Source organism: Onychomys torridus, chromosome 9 (assembly GCF_903995425.1).
Source record: "Onychomys torridus chromosome 9, mOncTor1.1, whole genome shotgun sequence".
Lineage (NCBI taxonomy): Eukaryota > Metazoa > Chordata > Mammalia > Rodentia > Cricetidae > Onychomys > Onychomys torridus.
Window position 1 is genome coordinate 63,809,879 of NC_050451.1, and position 27,179 is coordinate 63,837,057.

A 27,179-nucleotide genomic window follows, 5' to 3' on the forward strand; every position below is an offset into this window, starting at 1 on the left:
GTGGCACATGCTTTTAATCCCAGCACTTGGGAGGCAGAGGCAGGCGGATTTCTGTGAGTTTGAGGCCAGCCTGGTCTACAGAGCAAGTTCCAGGAAAGGTGCAAAGCTACCCTGTCTCGGTGTGGGGGGGGGAGAATTCCAGTGGAACCCTGGGAGCAATGATGTAAGTGAATTCAGAAGGGCAGGAGGATTTGAAGTAGCATCTACTTAAGCCAGAGACTCATAGTCAAGTTTCAACTGAAAGACGTGGACAGAGAATGGTGGGTTCTAAGGAAGGAAATACTGTGATTATATTTTCATATTTAAGAAAGTCGGTCTAGTTTCAACATGGAGAATGGCTAGAACTAATTCTGAGGAAGATCAACTCATAGCTGCAGCTGTCACTCAGAAGATGACAAAGGCCAGAACTGGATTTAACCAGAGTAAACAGAGAGAAATGGACGGTTTCTAGGGCTATCTAGGAAGACTGGGGAGATAATGGGAGATGATCAGGTGACTGTGTGGATGAGGAGGAAATGTAAAGATGAGAACCATCCAAACAGACTCACAGAAAGTAACTGATCACCAAGAAATCGTCCTGTAGCTTATGAGACATTCCCTGAGTGGCAAAGGGCACAGTTCTTAACAAATAATTTGAACTTGATGTTTTCAAGGGAAGAATTTCCAAATGGGCTGAGCTGTCTGCAAAGAATAAAGGCAGGCTTACAAAGAAAAAGGCATAAATGAAACCACCACTTGTCTTGACAGCACAAAGAATAATGTCACCAGCCCCTAACTTTGTTCTTGGCTACAAAGGCCTTTGTTGGAGTGAACAAATGGGAAGGAACTGATAAGGGCCCAGGTTGGAGAAGACCTGCATGTGAATGAAGAGTTGAGATATCCAAGCACAAACTTTCAGTTTGCTGAAACACACACCGTCCAATGGAGAGGCTCCAAATTATGAACGGGAAGAAACCCCATTTCCAGCAACTCTCAGCAATGCAGGAAAATGGCTTGGCTTCACAGTGAGCCCTTTCCCGTGGGAAACTCAACTGGAAGCCAATAAACTGTTCACTGAGAAGTGCTTAGAGATCACCCAGCTTCCTCTGGCAGGCACTTCATCCCATCATCCTCTTCTTCTCGATGATTTCCATGCTTCCCAGTGTAAGGCTGGGCAAGCATTGACTCCGTGGAGACTGGTCATTTTCATTTATGGAAATTCCAGAGCAAAGAGAAGCACTCAAGAGTAGAATTCGATCACTAAGGGCTTCCCTCAGAGTCTTCCTGATATTTGACTGTCATTGTGTACTTTGCAAAGCTCAGGATGACTGTTAGCGTTTAAATGGAGCTCAAATGTTTCATCCAAGGGGAAGTTTGGTGTCCATAAGTGGCAACATGGATTGTGGGACTTTTAAAAGGTAGGAATGTTAAACTCTAAGCTTGGCATGAACATGTAAGGACCAATTCCTGTATTAAAGCACATTCAAAGGATTCCTTTTGTTTTGGGATATAAAAAAGAAAAGATTTTTGGAGAAAACTAAGCATGCCCACAGGCAATCCTGTCTGATGTTTTTAAGTCACAAATTCCGCATGTGCCCAAGTGAACATGTCTTCCATAACCTTGAGCTATGCATGCCAAGATATAGCCTCCAAATTTCTTGCTTGAACTGTGACCTTAAATTGAGCATGCCCAGAAATATACTCTTTAACTGAGCATGCTCAGGTGTGCACTTATCCCTAAAGTGCTTTCCCATATGTACAGACTCCCAGGAAACTATCCTCATGCCTCCTTTAAGGGGTCTTTGTTTTGTTTTAGAAATAACCCCCATATTTTCCTTACTGGCAGAAGGTCATAAATCTTTCTCCATTCTTTTATTTCCTAGCCATGCTGGTTTGGGTTTGACCTCACCAAGATGTGAATTCCTGTCTGGTTACAGATCCCAGTGAGAGAGTCTCAGGTCACTGGGACCTGTGGTGGTTTGATTGAGATTGTCCCCCATAGGCTCAGCATTTGAACACTTGGTTCCCAGTTGGTGGCACTGTTTGGGGAGATTTGGGGGAGTGCACCTTGCTGGAGGAGGTCCATCATGGAAGGGATTGGAGAGATTAAATCCTTGGGCCACTTGATTTGTTTTGTTTGCTGATGGAGATGTGAGCTCTCAGCTTCCCATGCCTGCAGCCATGTCTGCAGCCTACTGCTTACTCCCATGCTGCCCCTGCTATTATGGACTATATTCCTCTGGAACCAGAAGCCAAAACGCATTCTTCTGTAAGTTAGTTGCCTTGGTCATGGTGTTCTATCACGGCATCAGAAAAGTAACTAATACAGGACCCAAATGTTAGGTCTCCAGAAGACTGCTATAAAAGAACAAGCGGGCTATGCCTCAGCTTCTTCGGCTTCCTGCAAAGTCATTTGATCTCTCCCTATGTACTTCTACCCTTGAACTGCCATCCACCATGAGTCCTCACCTGAGATGGCCTGAGACTAGCTCTATGCCCTAGGAATCTCTACAACTGTACTATAGACAAACTTGTTTTTAAATACCTAGCTTTGTTTCCTTATAATAATAAAAAGTAATAAAATGATGCACTTTACACAGTTTACCTGTAAGAATACCCCCCCACCCCACCACTATCCCCCCTCCCCGGTGAATTCTAGGGTTGTTGTTTCTGTTACTTAGCTAGACTGTAAATGTTTTCTATTGACCCTGACCTTCAACTTACAGCTAGATATCATATGGACAAAATCTAGCCAACTCAGCAAAGAATAGTAGTTGACTATAGCAACCAAGAAAGTCAGCCAAGCCAACAGCCAAGTGATAAAATACAGGAAAGGTAGAATGTTTAACTCTCCAAATGCAGAGCTTTGAGGCTCAGCCCCAAGATCTACCTGCAAAGGGAAGGCTTCAGCTATTTGATAAAGGCCTAATGTTGAACTTAAAGGCAGGCCTAGAACTCAGATGCCTAGAGGAAACCTTCCTATAAGAGTGAACAGTGAGGGGCTGGAGAGATGCCTTAGCAGTTAAGAGCACTGACTGCTCTTGCAGAGGACCAGGGTTCAGTTCCCAGCACCCAGTAACACACAACTGCCTAACTCCAAGATCTGACATGCTCACCCAGACAAAACACAAATGCACATAAAATAAATAAGTAAAAAATTTTAAAAAAGGAAACAGTGAACTCTCTCACTGCTCCACCAGAAGGTAGATTCCACCAGAGTGCCGGCAATGTGACAGATTGCACTGTGTTGTACAAGGAAGCAATGTTCTGAAATAAATCTCCCCCATGCCATAAAAATGGCATCTTATGGCTTGTCTGGCTTATTTTCCATCCATTTAGATTCTGGCCGACAGAGAAAGTTGACATGGCTAAACAGTATTAGGTTCTCTGAGCTCTCTCAGCTTGTGAGACAGCATGCAACTGCTGTTATATAGATTCATCCAAGTTAAATATTGGGAACACAGACTTTAGGAGAGTGTGTCTTCTGTCTTCCTGTTGTCTAGGATAACAGAATCAATTTGGTTCCATCAAAAGACAAAAGTAACCCCACCCCCACCCCACACACATACCCTGGGGTTATTACACTGGCAAACAGGTGGGATATTTTATGATACCCTGAATGATAAATTAACAAACAGAAGAGGAAAAAGCACTAAGACCCAAAGGCCCATCAACAACCAGTTCTCATTTTTCAGGCTCTGGCGACATGAGCAGAATAAATGACTAGCCTTCTCCTGTACATCCATCACTGTCTACCCTGCGTGCAGAGTAAACATGTCACCTACTAGTGTGAGGAAAACCTCTGGGATTTCCAAGGCTGCTTTGGGGGTAAGACTTGTCAAGTTCTTAAGTCTGGAAAACAGATACCAAAACCACTTTTAATTTTTAGAGACTAGGAAACTGGCAGAGAGTCTCATGGAAGGAGCCTGACCTGCAGAAGAAGTCACAACTTGCTTCTCCTGTCAATTGCTGGTCTTAGAATTCCTGTTTCCATGTCTGTTGGAGATGGTAGTGCCCACCACACAGGGTTCTAAGGATGCTGAGGGTCACAACATGCCAAGACCTCCAGGAGAGGGGTAGATAATAGTTCTTGGCTCATTGTCTAAGGAACATAGTCAGAGAATCCTAACAAACTATGAGGCTGATGATGAGTCGATGTAGATGCATCAATTTTTATAAATTTTGGTGGGAGTATTGATGAGTAAGGGTAGAGGTCTAGAGGAACTCTGACTTTCAGCTTAGTTTTGCTCTAAAGACTAAAGTCGCTGTCCATCATCCCATTTCATGGGCCCCACCTCAGTCCCTTGCTTTTTTACTACAGTAGCCTAGATAGACCTTAAATTCACAATCCTCCTGCCTCAACCTCCTGAGTCCTAAGAATACAGAAATGTACCACTACCCCCAGCTAAGGCTGTAGAAGGGGAGAAAAAGCACAGAGGTTGAAGGAAGAGGAAAGGGGATTGAATAATAAGAAGGTTGATGAGGAAGGAGGAGAAAAGAGGAGGCCAGGAAGCCAACGAGGAAGCAGGAAGTTAAAAGAGGACGCAGGATGAGAAGAAGCTAAAATGCCACGCTGGTGTTGGCTGGCCCCAGCCTCCTCTGCCTTTATTGTGTCTCTGGGTGTAGGATGACCCTTTCTCTGCTGGTGCACAGGCATGCACTGGGGCGCTGCGAAGGTGGGGAAGACAAAGGAAGGCAGAGGGTTCTCTCTGGCCTCGTGTACCGTGCTTGATCTTGGTGTCAATGTCTGCTGCCAAGGCCTCAGACCCTGCTGGGCTTCTTGGGATCTTTGTTGTTCTTGGCTGAGGCGGAGGCACACAGCTCTTCCACAAGCATCTCCATCCGGGCTGTGACCTCAGTCATCGTGTCAATGACCATGCACTGCTGCAGCTTCAACTTGTTGTTTTCCCACAGGGCCTTGTTCTCCTCCTGGAAGATGCGATGCACGTCACGGAGGACATGCAGAGCCCGGTTCTCCTCCTGCAGCAGCCGGTTCTCCTCCCGCAGGGCCTGCAGCGCCTGGTTCATCTCCCTCAGCAGCTGCATAAGCTGAGTGCTGTCAGCTAGCTTCGGGCCTACTTGACCCTCATCTTCCCCAGATGGCCCAGACAAGTTGTTAACCATCTCCCTCAGGGCGCGCAGTGTCTTAGAGTCCTCCTGTGTTGTGGGGGGCCCTTTGGGCTCCTCAAATGGGGAGGAGAGGCCTGGGCTCTGATCTGAAAGAAGCCCAGGGTTATGGGGCTCCTCCTTGGGTGAAGAGGTGGGCTTACCCTCCTCGGCAGAAGTGCCACTGTCTTCTGCCTGGGCCCAGTAGGCCTGCCTCTGTTCCAGCAACTGCTGGAGGGCCCGGTTCTCCTCTCGAATGAGGTGTAAGGTGTTCTCCTTGCTACGCTGGACAGGCAAGGTGGCGTTGTCTTTCTTCACTACTTCCTGCGAGGCTGTGTCCTTGTGCAGCAATGGCGAGGGGGACTGGCTCTCCTCGTGGCCCAGAGTGGCCTTGTGGTCTTCCCAAAAGACCTGCAGCATCTTGTTCTCCTTGCGGAGGGCCCTGTTCTCATCCCGCAGGGCCCTGTTCTCATCCCGGAGAGTCTTGTTCTCCTCCTGCAGCAAGTGCTCCCTGGCCATCCTCTTGTGGTGCAGTTTATGGTGGAAAGAGGAGGACGGGGAGAAGTAAGGGGACTGTAGGCGGTAGTTCTCGTTCACCCACCGCCCGTCCTGGAAGACGAACATCTCATCGCTGAGCTGCACCCGGGGAGGGTTGTAGTCCAGTTCCAGGTCAGCCTGGGAGGTGGGGCGCTCCATGGGGTCCAAGGGCACAGAAGAGAAGCGGTTGAGTGGGTAGGAATGCTGGCTGACTACTCTGCGGCTCATCCGGGGCAAGGCAGCCTGCCTGGAGCAACGAGGAGTGTTGTACTGGTTGTGGAGCCTCAGGAAAGGCTCAGTGGTGCCCCTCTGTGGGAGAGAGCAGGGAAACTGTTAATGGAGGGGCTCTGCAAGGACTCTGGTGGACTAAGAGGCCAGGAGACCCCTCACCTCACCTCCGGGAATCCTCACAAGGAAATCCAGCCGGCCTTGGTTATGCTAGGTAGCTTTCTTCTTCAATTAATGAGCGAACACCGAACTCCGGTGCCTAGGGGAAATGCTAGGCTCGGTTTCTATAAAAGGCTCTGGTCATGAAAATTCCTGTCAATTGATCACTGTGTTTCTGTTTAAAGACTCCCTCACGGATCTGGAGGTTGACAGTGGATGCACCGTGCCTGGGCAGAGCTTATCCAACAAGCTTGCTCCAGGAGGTATAGCACAGACACACTGTAATTAGGAACAAGGCGTGCAGATGCCACTTTAAGCAGGGAAACAGCCAGCAAAAGGCGCATAGTGGTCTAGAACCTGAAAACCGGACATTACTTTCCAGGCTGAGAGTTCAAACAAGAGGTGCCTGGAGCCCAGTTCTTGGCCACACATGGCCACACAAACTCTCTACAGGTCCAAGAGTGACCACAAGGATTCTATGAGCCCTGATGCTGGACTAGTCAAAGGTCTATAAATTCATAACTACAAAGTCTATGAATAATGAGCTATGCTTTGTGCAGGCCAGCAACATGGAGGCAGTGCAGATAGGAACATAACCAGAACTCCAAGGCCAGCCTGGTCTACATAGCAAGTTCCAGGCCAACCAGGGCTACACAGAGAAAGACCCTGTCTCAAGAAATGAAAGCCCACAGATAATAAGATTCAATCATATGGTAGAAACTAAAGGCATGGATTTTAGAATCAGCCTTTTTTTTCTCTTTTTAACCTCTGTCTCCTTGCTACTTATCAGTTATAAGAATTTGGGCAAGTTGTGTGACTATCAGTTTCTAACATTTAACTTGGGGTAACTGCACCTCTGTGAAGAGGGTGTCAGATCCCTCAGAGCTGGAGATGCAGGCTGCCCAGCTGCTTATGTGCTTGCGTTTTACCTACATAATTCTCTTAATCCTCACAACACTGTCAAATGGAATATTTCAGCCTGAACATTCCTAACCCGAAGAATCTCCGTTTCAGAGTGCCCCAAATCTGAAGCTTTCTGAACATCCACGGGATGCTGCAAGCAAAAAATTCCACACCTGCCATCATGCAAAGACACAGGTACACTGAAACAGTGCATATAACTATTATGAGTTGTATATGATATATAGATAAGGTATGGATTTAATGCCTATGTATGGGTTCCTTTCCCAAAAAAGCCTTCCTCCCCTTCTCTCCATCTATATATTCAAATATTCAGAATCTAATAACCACCCCTTTAAAGGCTTCCTCCTGCACACAGCATCCTGAGCATCCATGCTGGGTAGTTTTAATCATCAATCTAGAATCACCTGGTGGGGGGAAATCTCAATGAGAAATTATCTGGATTGGGAGGTATTTTCTTTTCTTTTCTTTTTCTTTTTGAGGGGTTTTCTTCATTGGGTTAATTGATATGGTAAGACTCAGCCCGCTGTGGGTAGTGCCACATCCTGGGTTTGGGTCCTGAACTGTATAAGAGTAGAGAAAGCAAACTAAATACTAGAAGAGCATGTGCAACTAGCCTCCCCCTCTCTTGACTGTGGATGTGGCTAGGTGTCTGGCCTTCCTCTCTTGACTTCCTTACAGTGATGGGCTGTAACCTGGAATTGTAAATCAGATAAACCCTTTCTCCCCTAAGCTGTTTATATTGGGGACATTTTATCACAGCAACAGACACGAAACCCAGACAGTAGACATGTCATCATCTTGAACCTAGAACCCGAAGCAGAGGTCCCAAGCCCCAAGAGCCTTGATCTCAAAAGTGCCATGACTGAGTCCTATTGAGAACTTCTTGTTTTTCCATCACCTCTGAAAATGAGCCTACACATGGCCTCTGTGCCTGCTTCCTGGGCTCAGAAGGGGACAAGTGGTAGACATGATGTCACAAAGACCAGAGTCCTGCTGGTGATACTTAACAATTCCTGTTCTAAACCATCATGAAATACTGAATACATTGCTTTACAAAATGCTCCACCAAAATATAAGCAACAAAGCTAAGCAAATACCCATAGATTCAAGACCCCAATCTCCTTTAACTGGCGCTCAGAGCCCTGCCCTTCTCAGTTGGGGTCTTGGGCCAGGTCAGTGATAGTCCCAGATTTCTTCCATTGGCTGATCTAATCTGTTTGATGACCTGGGTCCTGACAAAAAGGTCTATCTGTGCTTGGAACATCATGGAGGGTTTCTACTGAGCCTAAGAGGTTCAGTCAATGGGGGGAGGGTCTATTCTTGGCCTTAGGGGCATGTTCTCACGTAGACATAGAGACCAACAGGCAAAAAAGAACCAAGTGAGCTCCTTCATGACGGAGTAGGGAATGAAGTTGTAGGACGGAGCACATGTGGCTCCTAGGCTCATCAGACCTCCCCCATTAGGTGATCAAAAGGTGACCAAGGGAGTCTGTCTTCAGGAGCAAGGAATAGTGTACTCATAGCTGTGACCCAGCAATGTGTTAATGCTGGGGATCCAGGAGGAGCCCTGGGTACAAGCACGGCTCTCACAGCTGCCTGAAACCCTACCTGTGGACTGGAATCCTTCCTGAGCACTGGTATTTCATTTCTGATGTAGATGCTTTAAATCACCAATGACCGTAAGACAACTTGCTAAATGATCTTATTAATAAAAAGCCCAGAGCCAGACATTGGGGTAAAAATCTGAGAGATCAGAAGAATAGGAAAAGCCACAGCCAACTTCACCTTACAGACACCTCAGTCTCCAGGAGACCTGCTTCCTGTCTATATGCCTTTCTGCTCTGCAATCTCACTTCCTCTCTCCACCCTGCTACATCACTTCCTCTCTGTCTGTACAGACCTCCAGACCTCTATGGTTAGTGCTGGGATTAAAGATGTGTGCCACCACGGCCTGACTTCTATGTTTACTCTAGTGGCTGGCTTTTTCCTCTGATCCTCAGATAAGCTTTATTAGGGGCACACAGTATTTTTGGGGAGATACAGTGTATCACCACAAATGACTGTGTGGGATACTATTTCCAGGGACCCTGAAAAACACAGCGAGCTTCCAACTGAAAAGTGGGGGACAAAAAGCAATGGAGAAAGGGAGGGATGTCACCCGAGTCTCTTCCTGGTGCCACGTGATTTCTAAAGTCTAAAACTCTCAAGGAGGAATCTTCTTAGATAGAGGTACTGGGGTTGCTGGCCTTCCACTTAAAGAGTTTGGGAATGGGACTAGACTGACCAGCCAGGCTTAGGTGACATGCACTGCTGTGGTTTGAATGTGGCCTCTCCATTTCATGTGCTGGGAGCTTCATCCCCAAAGTCACGTGCTAATGGTGTTTGAGAAGTGAGACCTATGTGAGGCAGACTGGATCATGAGGGAATGGATGAGCCCAGTCATGGGTCAATGGGCTGTTGCAGGAACATCTGTTATAAAGTGAGCTCTCTGCGGCTTGCTGTATCTCACCAAGTGATGCCCTCCACCATGTTGGGACACAGTATGAAGGCCCTTGCCAGAAGATGAGCAGGTGCTAGTATTGTGCCATGCTCTTGAATGGCCAGCCTCTATTCTTTTTGAACTGTCTGGCCTTGGACATTTTGTGATAGTAATGGTACTGAGGAAACATCACTGTAGTTCTCTCCCTTACGTAAAAGATGTCACTACTACCACCCAGAAGAGATGTCCACATGCTCCCAGAAAGCTCATACTGGTTGACCAAGTTTTTAAAGCACCTGCTTTGCCAACACTATTGAGGGTTAATGAGTAGGGGATGCTCAGCCTGCTGGAGTACTTTTAATGCATGTGAAATTGAAGGGCACCAGGGTCCTAAAAGGGAAAACCACAGTGCTAAATTCACAGCTGAGCTCCACTGTCATAAACAAAACAAAACAAAAAACAACAACAACAAAAAAACCCTCTGGTGTGCCAAATAGCTAAATACAGTGTTTGTTTTAATAAATGCTAACAGATAAAAGATCATTCACAATGTAAAAGTGATTAGTTTTGATAGATTTTTAATGCTAACAGCAAAGAGCATAAAGAAGGTGCCAGATGTACTCATCTTAGCTAATGGATAGACTTTCCTAAAATCTTGCTCTGAAACTGTTTCAGTTGGCATTTCTGGGAACTGAAGAGGAAAGAGAAAAAAGATAAGGGGAAATGGAGGGCACCAGAAAGTGCTATCAGAGCTCATTCTCATCCAGATGTAGATCTTCCACTGATGACATGCACTGAGAGCTCACTGGGAAGCTTGAATGCCTGGAAAAGTGAGTCTGTGCATAGAAGGAGATCAGTTGCCTGGACAGGAAATAACACTGTGGCTTGCAAGCTAATGTGCTAGAAGAAAATAGATGTGAAAACACACATGTTCAGCATGAGGAAGAAAAATGCGAAATCAATAAGACCTGAAGAGACCTAAAGGCGATAGATAACTAGTGAGTAGTAGCATTTACAGTATAATTGAGAACTCCAGCCACCCAATAGGGCTGAGAGCTGGGAGCCAGAGGTACTGTTATAATTCCCTTCCAAATGGACTCAACTCAGAATGAAGCTACCTGGGGTGGAAAGATACAGGCAGCTGAGGTTACCGGTAGCAATCCAGATGAGAAGAAAGGACACACTAGCTTCTAGAAGCAAGAGAATAAGAGCTAAGACATCACTTGGCCCCGCTGAGTAGCATGACAGGCTAGGCATTGATCTGGGTTAAATCTCGGCTCTGTCCTTGCTACTGAGTCTCCCAATTCCCACAGCTGTGAAATCTCTGCCTTATACTTGTGTGACTCTGTGGCCAACACATGACATCGTCAACACTCCATCAGTATCCTTCCTCACCTTGTTTCTCATAGTAATCCTTTGCCCCCACTATCTCATTTGGGGGTTACATGAGCAGATAGGCCCTTTTCACAGCCCTATGGGTGGGCTCAGTTTACATCAACTAGTAATCCACGCCTACTTCCCTACCCAAGAGGATCCATCTAAGGTATCCTGGCAGGTTGCCTGGCATGTGCCTGTAACCATCCTGGCAGGAATGAAGATATTCTAAAGAGATACTTATGTCCATCCTTCTAGATATCAGATTATGGAAACAGTGGACCCTAAGAAATTTCTCCAGTAGTCCTATGTTTGGAAAAGGTAAAAGAGGAAGGCTGGTACCAGCCAGAGGGGGGAGATTGTCTCTCAGAAAGAGATGTCACACAGTTGTGTTAACTTGTCAGATCACCCTGTGGAAGAGACTGGGATGAGATAATGATGCTGGACTGGACCACGCCCAGAGCAGGACCGCTTAGTTATGTGAACCTCTGTGACTCTACTTAAACCTAAACTTCCTGTCAAGGTGGACTTGGAGCATCACTAGACCCCTTCGTTCCTCCTTCCAGTGTTGCCACATTGAGTAAACCTCCTCTTCCTGCTTCACTGACCTTTAGATGACCACTAGCTAAGCCGGACTGGCATACTCAAGGCTTCATCTGGCAATGAAGAATCTCCAGACAGCAGTGACCCCTTCATTCCACATCCCTCCACTTTGCAAGATCCAAGTAACCACATCAGGTCCTACGGCACAGGAAGTAAGCCTGAGGGCACTAGAACAAACCCAAGACTTCTCAAACCACGTTTTCTCCTTGACTGCTAAGCTGGCACTGAGAGACGGGGACAGAAAAGTTGTGCCCGGAGTAGATGGATCTAATCTTTCTATCACATGACAGTAATGAAGGCTTTGTGTCAGCTTACTGGATTAAGAAACACCTAGGTCATCAGCAAGGCACACACCCTTGGATGTGGCTGTGGGGACTTTATCAGGGGAGGACTAACAGATGCAAGGCCCATACTAAATATGGTTAGTACTCATGAGCTAGGATCCTCGACTGAAGAAAAACCCAGGTTGATCTGCCATGATGTGAGGCAGCAGCCCCACCACCACAGCTTCTGCCTCTCAATGGACTCATCCCCTGAACCAAGAGCAAAAAAAAAAGACTTCATCCCTTGGCTCGCTTCCTGCCAGGTATTTGGTCCCAACAATGCAAACAGTAATTAACACAACTACTTTCAGATCTTATTCCCAACCCCCTTTCCACTCCCACACCTAGGCTGCTATCTCCTGTCTGCCCCTAATATGTGGGCTAATAAAGTACACCTAAGGAACCATGGCCACCCTCAGGCACAGATGTGTATTTTACATATTCAGAACCAGACCCAGCAAGGTTGTCCTTCTAGGGTTGACCAGGACACAGTTATCTAATATTCTGGCTTAGCTTTCATGAGCAGAAAGAGGTGTAGCAGTGACGCTCACGACCATGCTGTAAGGAAACCGAATGAATATCCAGGTTGTTCTCTTGTCTTGTCTCTCTGTCTCCCCCTGCCCACATTTGCTGAGCTTGTTGTAAGTACACTAACACAGAGCACCAGCTAGAGAGCCGTCCTCTTTTGTACACACCTCCCTCGACCAAACTCGTAGGTCAATTACCTGTGCCTTGGGTCCCTCCATCCTACATTTCACCTCCACTGGCTGCGTGACCCTGATCTTCTAATGAGCGCTTGGATGACTCTGGAGAGAGCAAGGCCACCCCTTTGTGACATAGCAGCCGGAGAGACAGTCAGATACAAGGGGTACCCCCAAGAAATCTGCTGTGTGCAGGAGACCTGGAGACCACCTACTGCAAGGGTTTTAACCCTTCACTGGCCTCAAAAGAAAGAAGCGAATGTCCATCCCCAGACAACCATCTTTGGCCCATAGCAGGGCTTACTTCTCTTGACAGAGGCAAGTAGGCCACATGCTGGGGCTGGGGTTTCAGCTCCTGGGTTCATTCTTATGCATATGGCTTCAAGGTCCAACTCTAGTTCTCCATGGATATCCAGAGTGGTTATACACCACCATGCAATGAAGGGTCTCCTTTGATAAGGTTAGATGTTTCTCATAGTATCATCAGACCTTGAAAGGCTAGCACTGGAGGACCTGACCATCCAACCCAGCCCCTTCATTCAAGGCCAGAGGATCCCAAGGTCCAGAGAGTCCATGTGTCCTCCCCAAGACACATAGCCAGGGAAAAACAAGCAAACAAACAAACAAACAACATGACAAGAATCTGAGCTGCTGACTTCTCTGTTCATTCTGTAAGGTTTGGAAACAGGGTTACTCTAGCTAAAACTGGTAAGTTGCATCCTCCCGTGATTGTCCCTACCTGAGGTAGGACCACATTGATTGGAATTTCTAGGCTTTCAGATCTGGTATCTCTCTTTCTTGTAAAATTTGGCCTCGAGTGCTGTAAAAAAGAAAAAATTAGAGTTCTCCTTCTTAACCCATCCTCGGGGCCTTAGTGGCTCACCTGGAATACATAACTACATTTCTACACATTCATGACCTCCTTACCAATTATATACCTCATAAAACAAATCTCACTCTAAAGTTATGTGTAGATGGTAGCTGACATGAAGAGTTATGGATCACTGAACAAAAACCAAGACAGGAATTAACTGATATAAAACCCTCTTTCAAGTCTTTGAAGCAGAGACTGTGGCAGCTCTCCCTGGTTTTAAACCATTATTTCTGTATCAAGTAAAAAGCCATACCAAGGTGAGATGCCAGGTATAGGTCCTGTTCATAAGCTGGTCACCAAAACACTCAGAACATTCCAAGGGTGACATCACAGAACAATATGGTGTTTTTCTGAGCTCATGGTTCCTCTCTGAGCATCTCTGGCGGCAATGAGACTTCTGCAGGAAGGAAGGATTGTCACTGGCCGTGCCTATGTGGCTAGCCTGGGTCAGTTTGACACACAATAGCCCTAACATTAGCCCTTGTTTGGTCAGCCTGGCTGCCACTCACACCTCACTGCCAGGCTGGTTTGAAACTCTCCACCTCCCTTCATAGGTGACATCTTCTTCAATGGCATTTCTTAGAAAGAAGAAACATTAACTGTCCAGACCTGGGGAGGCTTGGCATTACTTGGAGGCACTTCCGGTCAGTTCCATCCCTATACTAGCTATATGGACTTAGTATCGGGTCCCAGGAGGTAGGGGCTCAGCCCTATGAGATGACCTTTGACTTCAGGTACCAATCCCAGATCGGGGCCACCTATTCTTGTAACTGGTTAGCCATGCAGGGGCTCCCCTGATCTTCTCCTCAGGCTCAATAGTTGTATCTCAGAACTCATAAATGCTTAGGATCACAAGTTTATTGTGAAGCATGCAGCTCAGAAATGGCCAAATGGTGGAGATAAAGGGTGAGCTGTTGGAGGGGGTAATGTTGTAAAGCTTCAGACCTTCTCTGGACTCACCTGCTTCTCAGCATCTTCAGCCTCAATGTCTGAACCCTGTTGTTTACAGGAATTTGTGGACTTTCAATAGGTAGGCAAATTGAATTAAACCACTGCCCTTTGTCCATTTAACTAAACGTCAAGTCGTACATCCCCAGAGGGAGAAGTTTGCTGAAAATTCCAACCTTCTAATCAACTGATTGGTCCCTCTGGCAACTATCCCCATACCCATCTCCCCTCACCTCTCCACCCTCCAGCCCCTACCCTGCCAAAGTCATTCTACTAGCTTAAACTGATGTGTGTTCCAGAGGAGGTCCTGTCAGGAAATCCCAAAGGTGCAAGAAGCCCTGTCCTGGTGGAAAACACAAGTATACAATTATATCACATGTAGAAGCTACATCAAGGTCCCAACACCCTGTCCCTCATTCCTAGCTCTGACAAATCCATCACCTCCAGAACCATTCAAGAGAACCCCTGTGTATATACAGAGCCCCAGTTCTTCTGTGTGGTTTTGCCCCTTGGGGTGGGAAGAGAGTGATGACCTGAGGTCAGCAGACCCAGAGATGCTGGAACTGACTACTTGAGTCCCCCACGCCCAGATTACAGGCAAATCTTGGTATAAGAAAATCCAAATATACAAAAGCTGAAAGATACACCCAGATAAAAATCCAAGTGGCTGATTCTGTTGCCAAAGAACTTATGTCTACAGAGAAACTTTATTGGTGAAATTATTAAGGCCACTCCACGTAGTTAAAAGGGAAGTTTATTTTGTGGGGTAACTTACAAAATGAAGGGGTAGGTCGCAGAGTCTGGCAAAGGTATAGGGTAGTCCGGAGGCGTTCACTGGAGAACTCTGCTCGGTCCACCTCTCGCGTCCCGCGTCCAGGAACCAAGAGAGTGAGTCCTTCCCGATCCTTCGTCTTCTGCTTCCTCCTCTGCCCCGCCTTGTGGGTGTGACCATTACCGAAGCCTCAGTGGGGGTTGGAACTTCCAGGCCAATGCTGGGATGCCTATCCACTACAAAACTTCAAAGAAAAAGTTTTAACTGTGTGTGTGTGTGTGTGTGTGTGTGTGTGTGTGTGTGTGTGTGTGTGCGCGCGCGCGCATGCGCGCGCCTGCGCGCGTCCTGGTACATGTGGAGGCCAGAAGACAACCTTGGATGTCATCCCTCAGCTGCTATCCATCTTATATCTCAAGACACTGGCCTGGAATTTGACAATTAGATGAGGTGGGGCCAGCGAGCGCCAGGGATCTGCCTGTGCCCACTTTGCTAGTACCAGTGGACAAGAGAGGGCCACACCAGGATTTTTAGGATTTTTTTTTTTTTTTACGTAGGTTCAGGAGATCAGTCGAGTCCTCATAATAGCAAGTGCTTTACTGACCAAGCCATAGACTTGTTTACCTGATTTTGAAACTGAGATCATGAACACGCAGTGCGGAATTTGCCATATTTGCCATTTTAAAGTGTATATAGTTCAATAGTGTTGAGTATATTCACATTGTTGTGTAAGAGTATCTTGGGAAACCAGGACTTGTATTAAGCACTAATTCTCCCTCTTCCTTCTCTCCAGCCCTTGGCAATCACATTCCTATATTCTGTTTCTATGATTTAAACTACATTAATGTCTTAGTGAGGGTTGCTATCACTGTGATGAAACACTGTGACCAACAGCAACCTGGGGGCCAAAGGGTTTATCTTACACGTCCAGGTAACACTTTATCACCGAGCAAAGTCCAGGCAAGAACGAAGGCAGAGCCCATGGAGGGGGTCTGCTTCCTGGCTTGCTCTCATGGCTTGCTCGCCATGGTTTCTCATAGCAACCAAGACCAACAGCCCAGGGGTAGCACCACCCACAGCGATCTGGGCCTGCCACATCTACCGTCACTCAGCTCCACAAGCTTGCCCCCAGGCCTGTCTTAGGCACTTTCTCTTAGATAACTCTAGTTTGTGTCAAGTAGAAAAACCAAACAAATGGAACAATGAGGTGTCTCACGTGAGTGGAATTGCAGAGTATTGGTTCTTTCAGGATTTACCAAGTTGAAACAAATGTCAAGTTTTCCTTTGGAAAGGCTCAGTCAGGTTTCACGATACGCCGGGATCATCTGGGCAGTCTGTCCCCTGGCTGCTGGGAAATAATACTGCAGTGTACTTGAGTGCACAAACAACCCTCTGAGATTCTGCTCTGCATTATTTTGGATCAATACCCAGAAGCAAAATTGCTCAGTGACAAGGTAGTTCCATTTTCAATTTTGGGGGCACCTCCTCACTGTTTTGCACACTGCCTGCATTATTTAACCTCCCCACCAAAAGAAGACTTCCCATTTCTCCACACCATCACCAACACTCACTGCTCTAAGTAATTCCTGCACTTCTTGAAAACATAATTCCATTTCTCCTCGAGCACATTCCCCACAGAAGCACCTGCACACCCCTGGATGTGAGAAGAGTTCTGTTACCAGGGAGAACTATTAATACCAACAAATTGAGGCCTGGGGGGAGGGAACTCCCTTATACAAAGTTTGTCTACCAGCTGTCACACAATTGGTACTTTTGTTGTGAACTGTCAATAAAGTGTTGTTCCAGAGCCGATGTGAAGGCCTCTTGGTCTGCTTGCTTGATGAATTGACTTTCACTTTTATGTTTAAAGAGAGAAACATTTAGCCTGGGCCATCCACTCACCGCATTTGCAGTTGCCCAAAATGCCTGTTATTACTCAGATTAACACAACCATCAATCACACACGGTCCACAGACCTCACAGTCTGTGGGTACTACACAGAGCACAGAGGTAGGTGGGTTTCTGATCTACATAAGCTGAACAGAGACAAAAGGCAAGCGTGCACCTAAGACTCGCCGGGCTCCTCTGGCTGCAGCTGTCTGATGACCTGCGATATGGGGGTAGTCCAACAGCAAGAAGGCTGTCAGAGAACCTGGACTCCTTCACTTCCTGGAGAAAGTCACACAAGCCAAAGCTCATGGCCAAGTAGCCAGAGGTAGGCATCAGATTTATGGTCTGACCTCCCTTGTCTTCTCATGCATGGGGAAAGGCATGGGAAACTTGCTAGGTGTTGTAACCTCTCTTACACAGTGGGTGTACCACTGTCCTGGTTTGCTGTTTCTGCGGCAAACACTAAGACCAAAAGCAACTTGGGGGGGAAAGGGTTTACTTGGCTTCCACATCCTGATCACAGTTAACTGTTGAGGGACGTCAGGCAGAAACAGAGGCAGGGAATGTGGAGGGATGCTGCTGACTGGCTTGCTTGCTTCCCCTGGCTTTCTTAGCTTGCTTCCTTATATGACCCAGGATTATCTGCCTCAGGGTGGCATTTCCCACAGTGGCCCTCCCATACCAATCATGAATCAAGAAAATGACCCACAGATAAGCACACAGAACAATCTCTTCTGATAGGGACAATGACACCATTAATGTCCCCTCTTCCCGGGTGACTATACTTTGTGTCAAATTAATAAAACAACAAAACCACAAAAAAAAAGCACAATCAGACCCTGTGATGGTTTAGATAACCCCCATAGGCTCATATATTTGCATGCTTAGTCCACAGTTGATGAACTATTTGGAAGAATTAAGAGGTGTGGCTTTGTTGGAGGAAGTATGTCCTTGTTGGAGGAATTGGGCTTTGAGATTTCAAAGCCCACACCAGACCCAGTGTCTCTCTCTGCTTGTTACCTGCAAATCAGGTTATAAAGCGCTCAGCTCTCAGCTACTGCTCCAGCACCATGCCTATCCGCTTCCCACCACAATGAAAATGGACTCACCCTCTGAAACCATAAGTAAGCCCTAATTAAATGCTTTCTTCTATAAGTTTCCTTGGTCATGGTGTCTCTTCACCACAATAGAACAGTAACTAAGACAACCCCTTGTCAACTTGATACAAATATGCATCACTTTTTATGTGCATTGGTGTTCTGCCTGCATGTATATCTGTGTGAGGGTGTCAGGTCCCCTGGAACTGGAATTACAGACAGTTGTGAGCTGCCATGTGGGTGCTGGGAATTGAACCCAGGTCCTTTGGAAGAGCGGCCACTGCTCTCAACTGCTGAGCCATCTCTCCAGCCCTAATGCATCACTATTAAGCCACAACACTTTAAACATTTTCCTTTCTTGTTTATCCCCCAAATCTCATGTTACTATCACAATATAACATAACATGGTTTAACTTTTAAAAATCTCACAATCTTATAAAAATTCACTACTTAGAAGTTCAACATTTCTTTAAAATATTTGATATCTTTTTTTCCTTTTTTATTTATTTGTGTTTTAATTTTACACATCAGCCATGGGTTCCCCTGTCCTCCCCCTTCCCGCTCCCACCCCCACCTTCTCCCGATCCCCTCCCCTCCATTCCCATCTCCTCCAGGGCCAAGACTCCCCTGGGGATTCAATTCAACCTGGTGGATTCAGTACAGGCAGGTCCAGTCCCCTCCTTCCAGGCTGAGCAAAGTGTCCCTGTGTAAGCCCAAGGTTCCAAACAGCCAGCTCATGCACTAAGGACAGGTCTGGGTCCCACTGCCTGGGTGCCTCCCAAACAGTTCAAGCTATTCAACTGTGGATTCCTATAAAATCAAAAACAAGTAAACGTTTTTATTCCAAGAGGGAAGAAGCAAGGCACAGTTACAATCAGAAAAAAAGCAAAACCAAAATCCAACAGAGTAAATGGCTCATTACCCAATGTCTGGGACCCATTATCATTTAAACTCCAAAAGGCTTGAGTAGTCCCCCCTCTCTGGACCTGCCATCTGAAGTACAGATAGGTTGTCATATAGGCTCAAGATAGCTCTACTCCACACCTGTCACTGTCATTGGTGGTCACCCCAAGGTCCTGGCATCCCAAATAATCTGGGACTCCCACTGCCACTGAGACTTCACCTTCACCAACAGCCTCTTCGGGGACTCTAACTCTGCCACACATGCCAAGCCCCAGGTTCTCTCAATAACCCCTTCAATCCTACAACATTCATGCTGCTAAAACTAATTCCATGTGGGAGACACTTAGACATTACCAAGTTTGGTTGTCAAACAGAGATGTGGCTATGCCCCCCCACACACACACAGCTTGTATGCTGCCTCTAAGGGAATGAAACCCAGATCTTGCCTCAATGATATTGACTTCTCATTAATCACAGCGGATGCTTCAGTCCCAGCCAACTGGCATCAATTATCCCAATAAAGCAAAGGTTTCGCTTCCATCAATTTTTAATCCAAAATATCACAAATGGTCCAGAGAGCGTCATTGCTTTTTGCTCTGAAACTTCATGAGCCAAGCCTCCTTCATCTGCATTTCCCTGGATATTCGTATCTTCCAAGTTCCCACAGCAACAGCACAGTCATCAGCACTGAGCACTTCCAGCCCACGGTTGCAAACGCTTCCCCAGGCTCATCTCAATGCTCCATTCTCGGTCTTCTGCCACTTCGGGCTGCCTCTGCCCTCCTCTTCAGCAGCTCTCTTCAAGGTAAGACTCCACCGAGCCTCTTCTTCCTCATCTTCTTCATCCCCTTCATTCTCACCAGCTCCCTGCTCCTGCTCCCTGGTTCCTTTCTCTCCTCCTCCACTTCTTTCTTTCTGGCTTCCTCTCCCCTCTGCTTCTCCTCCAGACCTTTGACACTCGCTCTGACTGCTCCACCTGTTCTTCTCCAATGTGGTGCGGAGCCAAGGCTGGCGGGAAACTGGGGTCCCAAAGGGAGACGCATAGAAGCTTCGGACCGCGGAGGGTGGGTGACGGGGGCAGAAACTGTGACAGTGACAAAAGCCAAGGTGACTGTGAATTATGACCGTCAGTCACATTTGCAGGAGATTTGGAGGAGTTAGTGGAGAGAGAAGGCACTCTGAAGGGCGGGAGTTGATGCTCTTCCACCCCAGAAGTCACCTGAAGAGGAAGTGCCTCTTGGTGAGATCAGAAAAGAGACCACGTGCTGGATGTCACCACATGTGACATCCAAACTTGAAGACCTCAGTGTACAGCTCTCACATAATTTTCCAAACCCCCAGATACTAAAAACTCCAACTCTTTCCTGAAATTGATCAATCTGTTCACTTGATCCAAGAGAGAGAGGACTCTGATCCAAATGGCGGCCAATGAAGGGGGATAGAGAGATGGCTCGGTGGCTAAACACACTGGCTGCTCTTTCAGAAGACCTAGCACTCATGTGGCAGCTCACAACTGTCTCTAACTCCAGTTCCATACATACACTTAACAGTGTCTCGGGACTGTCCACTACCCTCCCACCACAGCCCCTTCATTTTTTCAGCCAACAGAACTGACAAAAACACAGAGAGACACACAGGCGACAATAAAGACAACCAGGGTAGCCATCACACAGACTTAAACTAGGAGATCTGGTGACATCCCACCTGGGTCCTATACATGGAGGTTGGGCTGCACCCAGCCTTTCCTGAGTGTCCTTTCTAGAAAGCATCATAAGCAGACTCACCTTTGGAGGAGAGAAATCCAGGCAACTTTCTATAATCTCCCATTTAGGGTGGAAGTGGTGGGAGCCTCTGGGATTGCAGGAGTTCCTGGGGCCCTATATTATCTCAGGGTGTGCACTCCTAGGAACTGTCTGTTCTCTTGTTACCCTAGAGGCAGTCTGAGAACATTGGTCTCAGTCTTTCGTAATCTGATGGAGCCTCTAAACTGTTAAAAATTAAGTCTACCAGAGAAAACACATGGACACTTTTGGGTTTTTGTTGTTGTTGTTGTTGTTCAGTTGGTTTTGGTTTTTTGAGACAGGGTTTCTCTGTGTAGCTTTGGCTGTCCTGGAACTATCTTTGTAGACCCTAATTAAATGCTTTCTTTTATGAGAGTTGCCTTGATCATGGTGTGTTGTGGGATAATCTTTTTGTACACTGTAAAGGTGTCTCTGCTAAGGCATCTTCTGATTGGTTTAATAAAGAGCTGAACGGCCAATAGCTAGGCAGGAGAGGCTAGGTGGGACTTCCATGCAGAAATAGGAACTCTGGGAAGGAATCAGAGAGGCAGGAATTCACCATGGAGACATGGAGCAAATCGGATATACAGTATGAAGGAGAGGTATGAGCCATGTGGTGGAATGTGATATAAATAGGTTAATTCCGGTTTTAAGAGCTAGTTGGGAACAAGCTTAAGCTAAGGCCAACATTTCATTTTTAATAAGAAGTCCCTGTGTCATTTGGGAGCTGGTGGTCCAAGGAAAGTCCAACTACAATAGTGTCTAGTCACAACCAAAGAACAGTGACTAGGACACTCCCTAAATGTATTGACTTTTTTTGGGGGGGTGGGTGAGGAAGGGCAGCAATCAGAGCTACATCCTGATCCATAAGCCAAGAGAGGCACTGGGCTTGGCATGGTCTTTTGAAACCTCAAAGCCCACCACTAGTGACACACTTCCTCCAACAAGGCCACACCTCTTAATCCTTCTAATCCTTTCAAATAATACCATTCATTAGTGACTAAGCATTCAAATATACACTGATAATGCAAAGAAAACCACATTTTTTTTTTCCGTTAAAAAGGTAAATTATCAATTTTCATTGGGGTCCTTGGCCACCAGCACATGAGGGGAAAGAAAGCAGAAGTAACAAGCAAGGTTTGGATGGCCTTGAGCATGACGGAAAGAACTTCCAGGAGTCAGCTTCAGAGAGACAGCTCCTTTTATTGTTTCAAGGGCAAGGGATGTAAGGGTTCTTAGGGTTACTGGCAGGAAGGGTTGATTGGTCCCAACACAGCTCCTAATTATCATGATGGGAGGAAAGAGCAGGACTTGTGTGCCGAGTCCTACAGCTTTACAGGAAGTTCTGTGTAGAGCCATCCTCCAAATGAGGTCGGGCATCTGAGCTTAGGGACACTCTCCAAATAAGATTAGACAGAGAAGAGGAAACCCCCGCTGAGAAAGGAAGTCCTCCATTTTGCCCTGAGCTCAGAGAGCTATCCGGCCACGGTGGATTGCAACCTTAACAGCAGGGTTCTCCAACATCTCCCCTTGTTTTATTTTATGACAGAGAGGTGTCATGGTAGGTTTCAAGAGCCTTCTAACCTGTACTGGAGGGGTCCAGGGTCTGATAGTGGACCATAGCCTGGGTGGTGGTCACTCTAGCAATGGTGGGAATCTGTTGTCAGAGACACTGTGTGAGGCAGGGAGCAAGCATCAGGATAAAACACGGCATAGTTAGGGGCAGACAAGGGGTGGGAGCCAAGAAAACAAGGGGTTATTGGACCAACTTAATTGTTCAGTAGCTTGGAATTGGTCTCGACATCATTTGGTTCATTTACATAAGAGCAGCATTTCCTCCCTATACTATGCAAGTCCCCCATGTTCAGCAGTTATTAAATCTAGGGCCCAGATACTTATCTGTTGGGACCACAACTGCAATTAGCGGCAGCTTCCACGGCCCTGACTTGCTCATAGCACCGGCTTTTTAAGCAAGTAACTCCAGCTGTGGTGGTAACCGCTCGTAGCTAAAGTCGGTTGGGCCTGAGTCCTAAGCCGAGCTAGGCCCGCCCAAGCGGGGAAGCTGGATCTGCTGCCAAGCCAAGTGGTTTTTCTAATGAATTCTTGCCATGTTGGGTGCCAAATGTAGATGTAACCGTCTTGTTAAATAAGAAACACAGAGCCAATTGCAGAGTTAAAAGCCAAGGGGTCAGAGCAATAGCTGAGAGCTGAAAACCTTACTCTTCACTGATGCTCTGTCTTTCCTCTCTGCCCCAGACCTACTTCCTGTGTCCTGTCTTTTATATAGACTTTATGTTTTGCCTTCTCATTGGTTGTAAACCCAGCCACATGACCTCCTAGTCACTGCCTGTTTGTACAGACCTCCAGGTCTTCTATGGTTGGTATTGAGATTAAAGGCATGTGTTGCCATGCTGGCTGTGTCCTTGAACACACAGAGATCCTGCCTAGCTCTGCCTCCCAAGTGCTGGGATTAAAGACATGTACCACCACCCCACAGATTCTGCTCTGGCTTGCTCTGACCCCAAGGCAACTTTATTAGTATACAAATAAAATCACATTTCAGTACAAATAAAATATCACTATAGACCACAGTGCAATTAAATATGTTTCCATTCTTCATAATGAGCAAAACATCAGGTTAAGTTCAGATGAAGAGGCTACTCATAAAGATCTGTAGATCTAAATGGAAAAGTATATTATTGACATGACATCCTTTGCCGGGAAGTGGTGACGCACAATTTTAATCCAGCACTCGGGAGGCAGAAGCAGGTGGATCTCGGTGAGTTCAAGGCCAGCCTGGTCTACAGAGTGAATTCCAGGACAGCCAGGGCTATACAGAGAAACCTAGTCTCGAAAAAAAAAATATTGATTGTAACTTCTAAATCATAATAATCAATATTCAATATTACACTCAAAGGATGCAAAAAACTCTGGTAGAGTTTCCCCATGGGATTTCCACTTCTCCAGTTGTTAGCCAGTCGTTCTCACTGGTTAGAAAGGTGAAGCTGTTGGCACCAGATAATGATAGTGTGTGTGAAGCTCTAGGAATAACTGAAAACCACTGTTATGTACTTTTAAAAGAAGAAACTTACATATTAAAAAATCTCAATTTAAAAAATACTCTTTAGAAGATATTTGACCCAAAAATCAAAGCCTACCTAAAACTGTTCTTCTAAAAAAAATTTTAGACAGAATATCTTGACATGCTCTTCAATGTTCAGACATGGCCATTTCATACAGACTGAGGGTAATGCAGGCATAGATTGATGGAGATATTTTCCAGAACTATTTTCAGACTGCTCTCTTCATTGGATATGCTTATTACAAAAACTCTCAGCTGCTCATTGTTAACCCTCTCTAGCAAGAAGGAAAAAAAAAAAAAAAGACTTTTTTCTTTCTTTTCAAATGGTTCCCAGACAGCACCCTGTGAACAGCCACTTGTCACCACAAAGGCCTGCAAACAGGGTGCTTGGTCTTTAGCAAAAGTGATGACTGCAGAACTCTCAGTGGCACTAGAGACTTCCAGATCATTCTCTGTATCGACACAAAAGAGATGCTCAAATTTCATGCAACCATGTTACTTTTTAAAAGCAGGTCAGCTCCATCCACACTGTGCTATGGTGCGTTGTCCATTTCAGGCCTCGACTGCTCTGTGGCAACAGTTTGACCAGACATAAATCTCTACGACTTTAAATAAACGCATGGCAAAAAAATTTCCTGAGTAACACTACCCCCATATGCCTCCAGGATCCTCTTTTAATTCCAGCCAAAGCAGCTACTCCATCAAATGTTATCTTCATCCATTGTCCCCTTGGAGCATCGTCTCTAGTGGAGATGCTATTTACAACTGAGAGCATATTTCTCCTGACATGCTTTCTATAGCTCATTCACAAATGTGTGCGTTTTAGCATCAAAGCAGAAGCTGCATTTATGTTTCAACCAACAGTACAGCCATCACTTCCTGGTTTGTTCCATCACTCATCCCTGTCCAGTTTTCTCCACATCCACCAGCAACCATTGCAGCAAAGGATGAGAATTCACTTCATTCAGTCATTCAGGGATGATTTATTGAGCACCTTGAATGAACCAACCACTGTCTGAGGAAGCAATGAACAAAATTAAATTTTTATAAAGCTACACTCCTATCAAGAAAGGCCAATGACAGACAAGTTTTAGAAATCAAATACAAATTATCCTGTAGAATATGCTGTGGATTGACTCCAGGACACAAATGTCTTGCAAGCTTAATCAAGTCTGCCATATAAAATAATAGCTTATGAAATAAAAATGAACACAAAGTGACATAGTGTCTGAGTTAACCTACCCACGACTTTTACGGTTTGATCATCTTTGAGTTATTTATAACGCCCCCCCCCCCAAACGATGGAAATAGTGATTAGATCAGATTGTTTAGGGGATGACAACCACAAATTTCTGTACATATTCAGCACTGACTCAAATTTTTCCAAATATGTTCTGCACCTCTTGGATCCACAAATATGGAACCAGTATAGATGAAGTGTCAAGCTTATGTGGCACGAATGTGTACTCACAGGCAAATTAGCTGCCTTCTGAGACAGGTGTAGCAGGAAACTTAAAAGGTCTTATTAATGAAACCAAACCTGAGGCCAGTTATTGGGGTGAATGCTGGAAGATCAGAGAAGCAGAACAAGCCACAGCTATCTCACCTTGCTAGTTCCTCAGGTGATCCTTTTTCCTCAGGCTGGAAGCTTCTGAGTCCTCATCCCAATGGCTCTCAGCTGAACTGTGCTGCTCCAAAGCCTGAACGCTTAACCAACCAAATGCTTAACTAACTACATGCTTTTTTTTTTCTTTTAGTTCCTGGTCTTCACGCCTTATATATCTTTCTCTTTCTGCCCCCACTCCCTGGGATAAAGGTTGGGTTTCTGGGATTAAAGGCATGGGTCACCATGTTTAGCTGTTTGTAAAGTGGCCTTGAACTCAGAGATCCACCTGGCTCTGCCTCCCAAGAACTGGGATTAAAGGTGTGTACCACCACCGCCCAACTTCTGTTATAGCTTACTCTTCCTATTTTCTAGCCACCATTTTTGGCTTTGTTCTAGTGGCTGTCTGTTCTCTGACCCCAGATATGTTTATTTCAGGAAACACACACTATTTTGGGGAACACAATATCACCACAGACAGGGGTTGGGCAGTGGACATAGGCAGTTGAAGGGGCCTCTGAGGATGTGACTAAGATTGTCTTGATCTTTGAGGACAGACGGCCAGTAGATAAGGCAGTAGGAGGAAGTCTCTGAAACAGAAGTCTTACAGAATTGACTAGGACCACAGAAGCTGGTCTACTTGGAGGCAGAGTGAGGGGTAGGGCTATGGAAGAGTCAGAGGGTGGAGGGCAGAGGGCCAAAGGCAGCCCAGGGAGGTGACAGAGGACTTTGAGGGCCACAGTAAGGATTGTGGCTTTTATTCTGAGTGGCAATGGGAAGACACTAGAAGGTATGTATTAGACATGGCATGTGGTGATGTCTTGTTTGAGCTCTAACAAATAAATTTTGCCTGGAGATCAGAGTGTGGAGCTAGATCAGAGTGAGGAGCTAGCCACTAGAGGCCAGGCAGTGGTGGCACACACTTGGAAGGAGGAAACAAGAAGTGATAAGGTGGGGTGGACACAGGAGCTTGGCCCCTTCAGGCTGAGGATTCAGTAGAGGTAAGAAGTGTCTCTAGTGGCTGGCTCCTTTACTGATCTTTCAGCTTGCACCCCGATATCTGGCTCCAGGTTTTTAATATTAAGACCAATTAGGATTCATGGTACAATGGCATGACTTGGTAGGTAGAGTAAAGGATTTCTCTGGCATCACTGGAGAATAGACAGCAAAATGATAAGGCAGGAGCAAAGGCCAATTTCAATTGTCAAGACAAGAAATAAATGCACAGAGTAAAGGTAAGAGGACCTGATAATCAGATTCTGGATGTATTTTGAGGCATAACCAGGGGGACTTGCTGGAACTTTAGCGATAGTGTAGGAGAGAAGGGAGACAGCGTGCTACACAGTTCTAATGTAAGCACCTGAGAGAGGTCATATTCTTGGAGTGGGGTGGGGCTGGGGAGGGACCAGGGATGGAGCTGCAGAATTCAGTTTGGACATGGAAAGACTGTAGATAGGACTGAGTCTAGGGGCCAAGAAAGGAGTCCCTTGTAAGAGTTTGGAAATACAGGAAGGTATTTGGAACGGAAATATCAATTTAGGATTTGTTAGTGTGTAAACGGGATTAAGAAAAGCTTTGCCACTAGATTTTTCCCACTCATGATTTCACACATATTTATTGGGGCGGTAAGAAGAGGTATTCCTCCGGACAAATACCACTCTTTTCCCCCCACTACTAAACAACAAACCCAAAAGACACTTTAAGCACAACTTCCCATTACATTTACTAACGTTTTAAAATACTACATTGCACATGATTTAGATGGTTAAAAAAATGTAGTATACCTCTTATAGCCTTTTTAGAAATTATGATGACTTCAA

The 27,179-nt window shown here is 46.0% G+C and overlaps 1 protein-coding gene across 3 annotated transcripts; it reads right to left on the bottom strand.

Annotated features, from left to right (window-relative positions):
* Positions 1 to 4,507: 4,507 nt before the first annotated feature.
* On the bottom strand, positions 4,508 to 13,664 carry Cby2 (chibby family member 2). Of its 3 annotated transcripts, XM_036200093.1 has the most exons (3): positions 13,541 to 13,664; positions 13,153 to 13,233; positions 4,508 to 5,931 (listed from the first exon to the last, which is right to left on the bottom strand). In XM_036200093.1, the coding sequence occupies exons 1-3, from the start codon at positions 13,613 to 13,615 to the stop codon at positions 4,741 to 4,743; spliced, it is 1,347 nt and encodes a 448-aa protein (XP_036055986.1). In that variant the 5' UTR covers positions 13,616 to 13,664; the 3' UTR covers positions 4,508 to 4,740. The 3 variants fall into 3 exon arrangements, with proteins under 3 accessions (XP_036055986.1, XP_036055987.1, XP_036055988.1); XM_036200094.1 differs by lacking the exon at positions 13,153 to 13,233; XM_036200095.1 differs by lacking the exons at positions 13,153 to 13,233; positions 13,541 to 13,664 and adding an exon at positions 12,438 to 12,506 and having other exon boundaries at positions 4,509 to 5,931.
* Between the last annotated feature and the right edge of the window lie 13,515 nt (positions 13,665 to 27,179).

Excerpts from the sequence above, each read along its gene's own strand:
- Cby2 (XM_036200093.1), bottom strand. The coding sequence starts at position 13,615 with ATGTCACCCTTGGAATGTTCTGAGTGTTTTGGTGACCAGCTTATGAAC. Across the intron at positions 13,234-13,540 it reads ATACCTGGCATCTCACCTTG|CACTCGAGGCCAAATTTTAC; the intron begins GTATGGCTTTTT and ends TCTTTTTTACAG. Across the intron at positions 5,932-13,152 it reads TCAATGTGGTCCTACCTCAG|AGGGGCACCACTGAGCCTTT; the intron begins GTAGGGACAATC and ends TCTCTCCCACAG.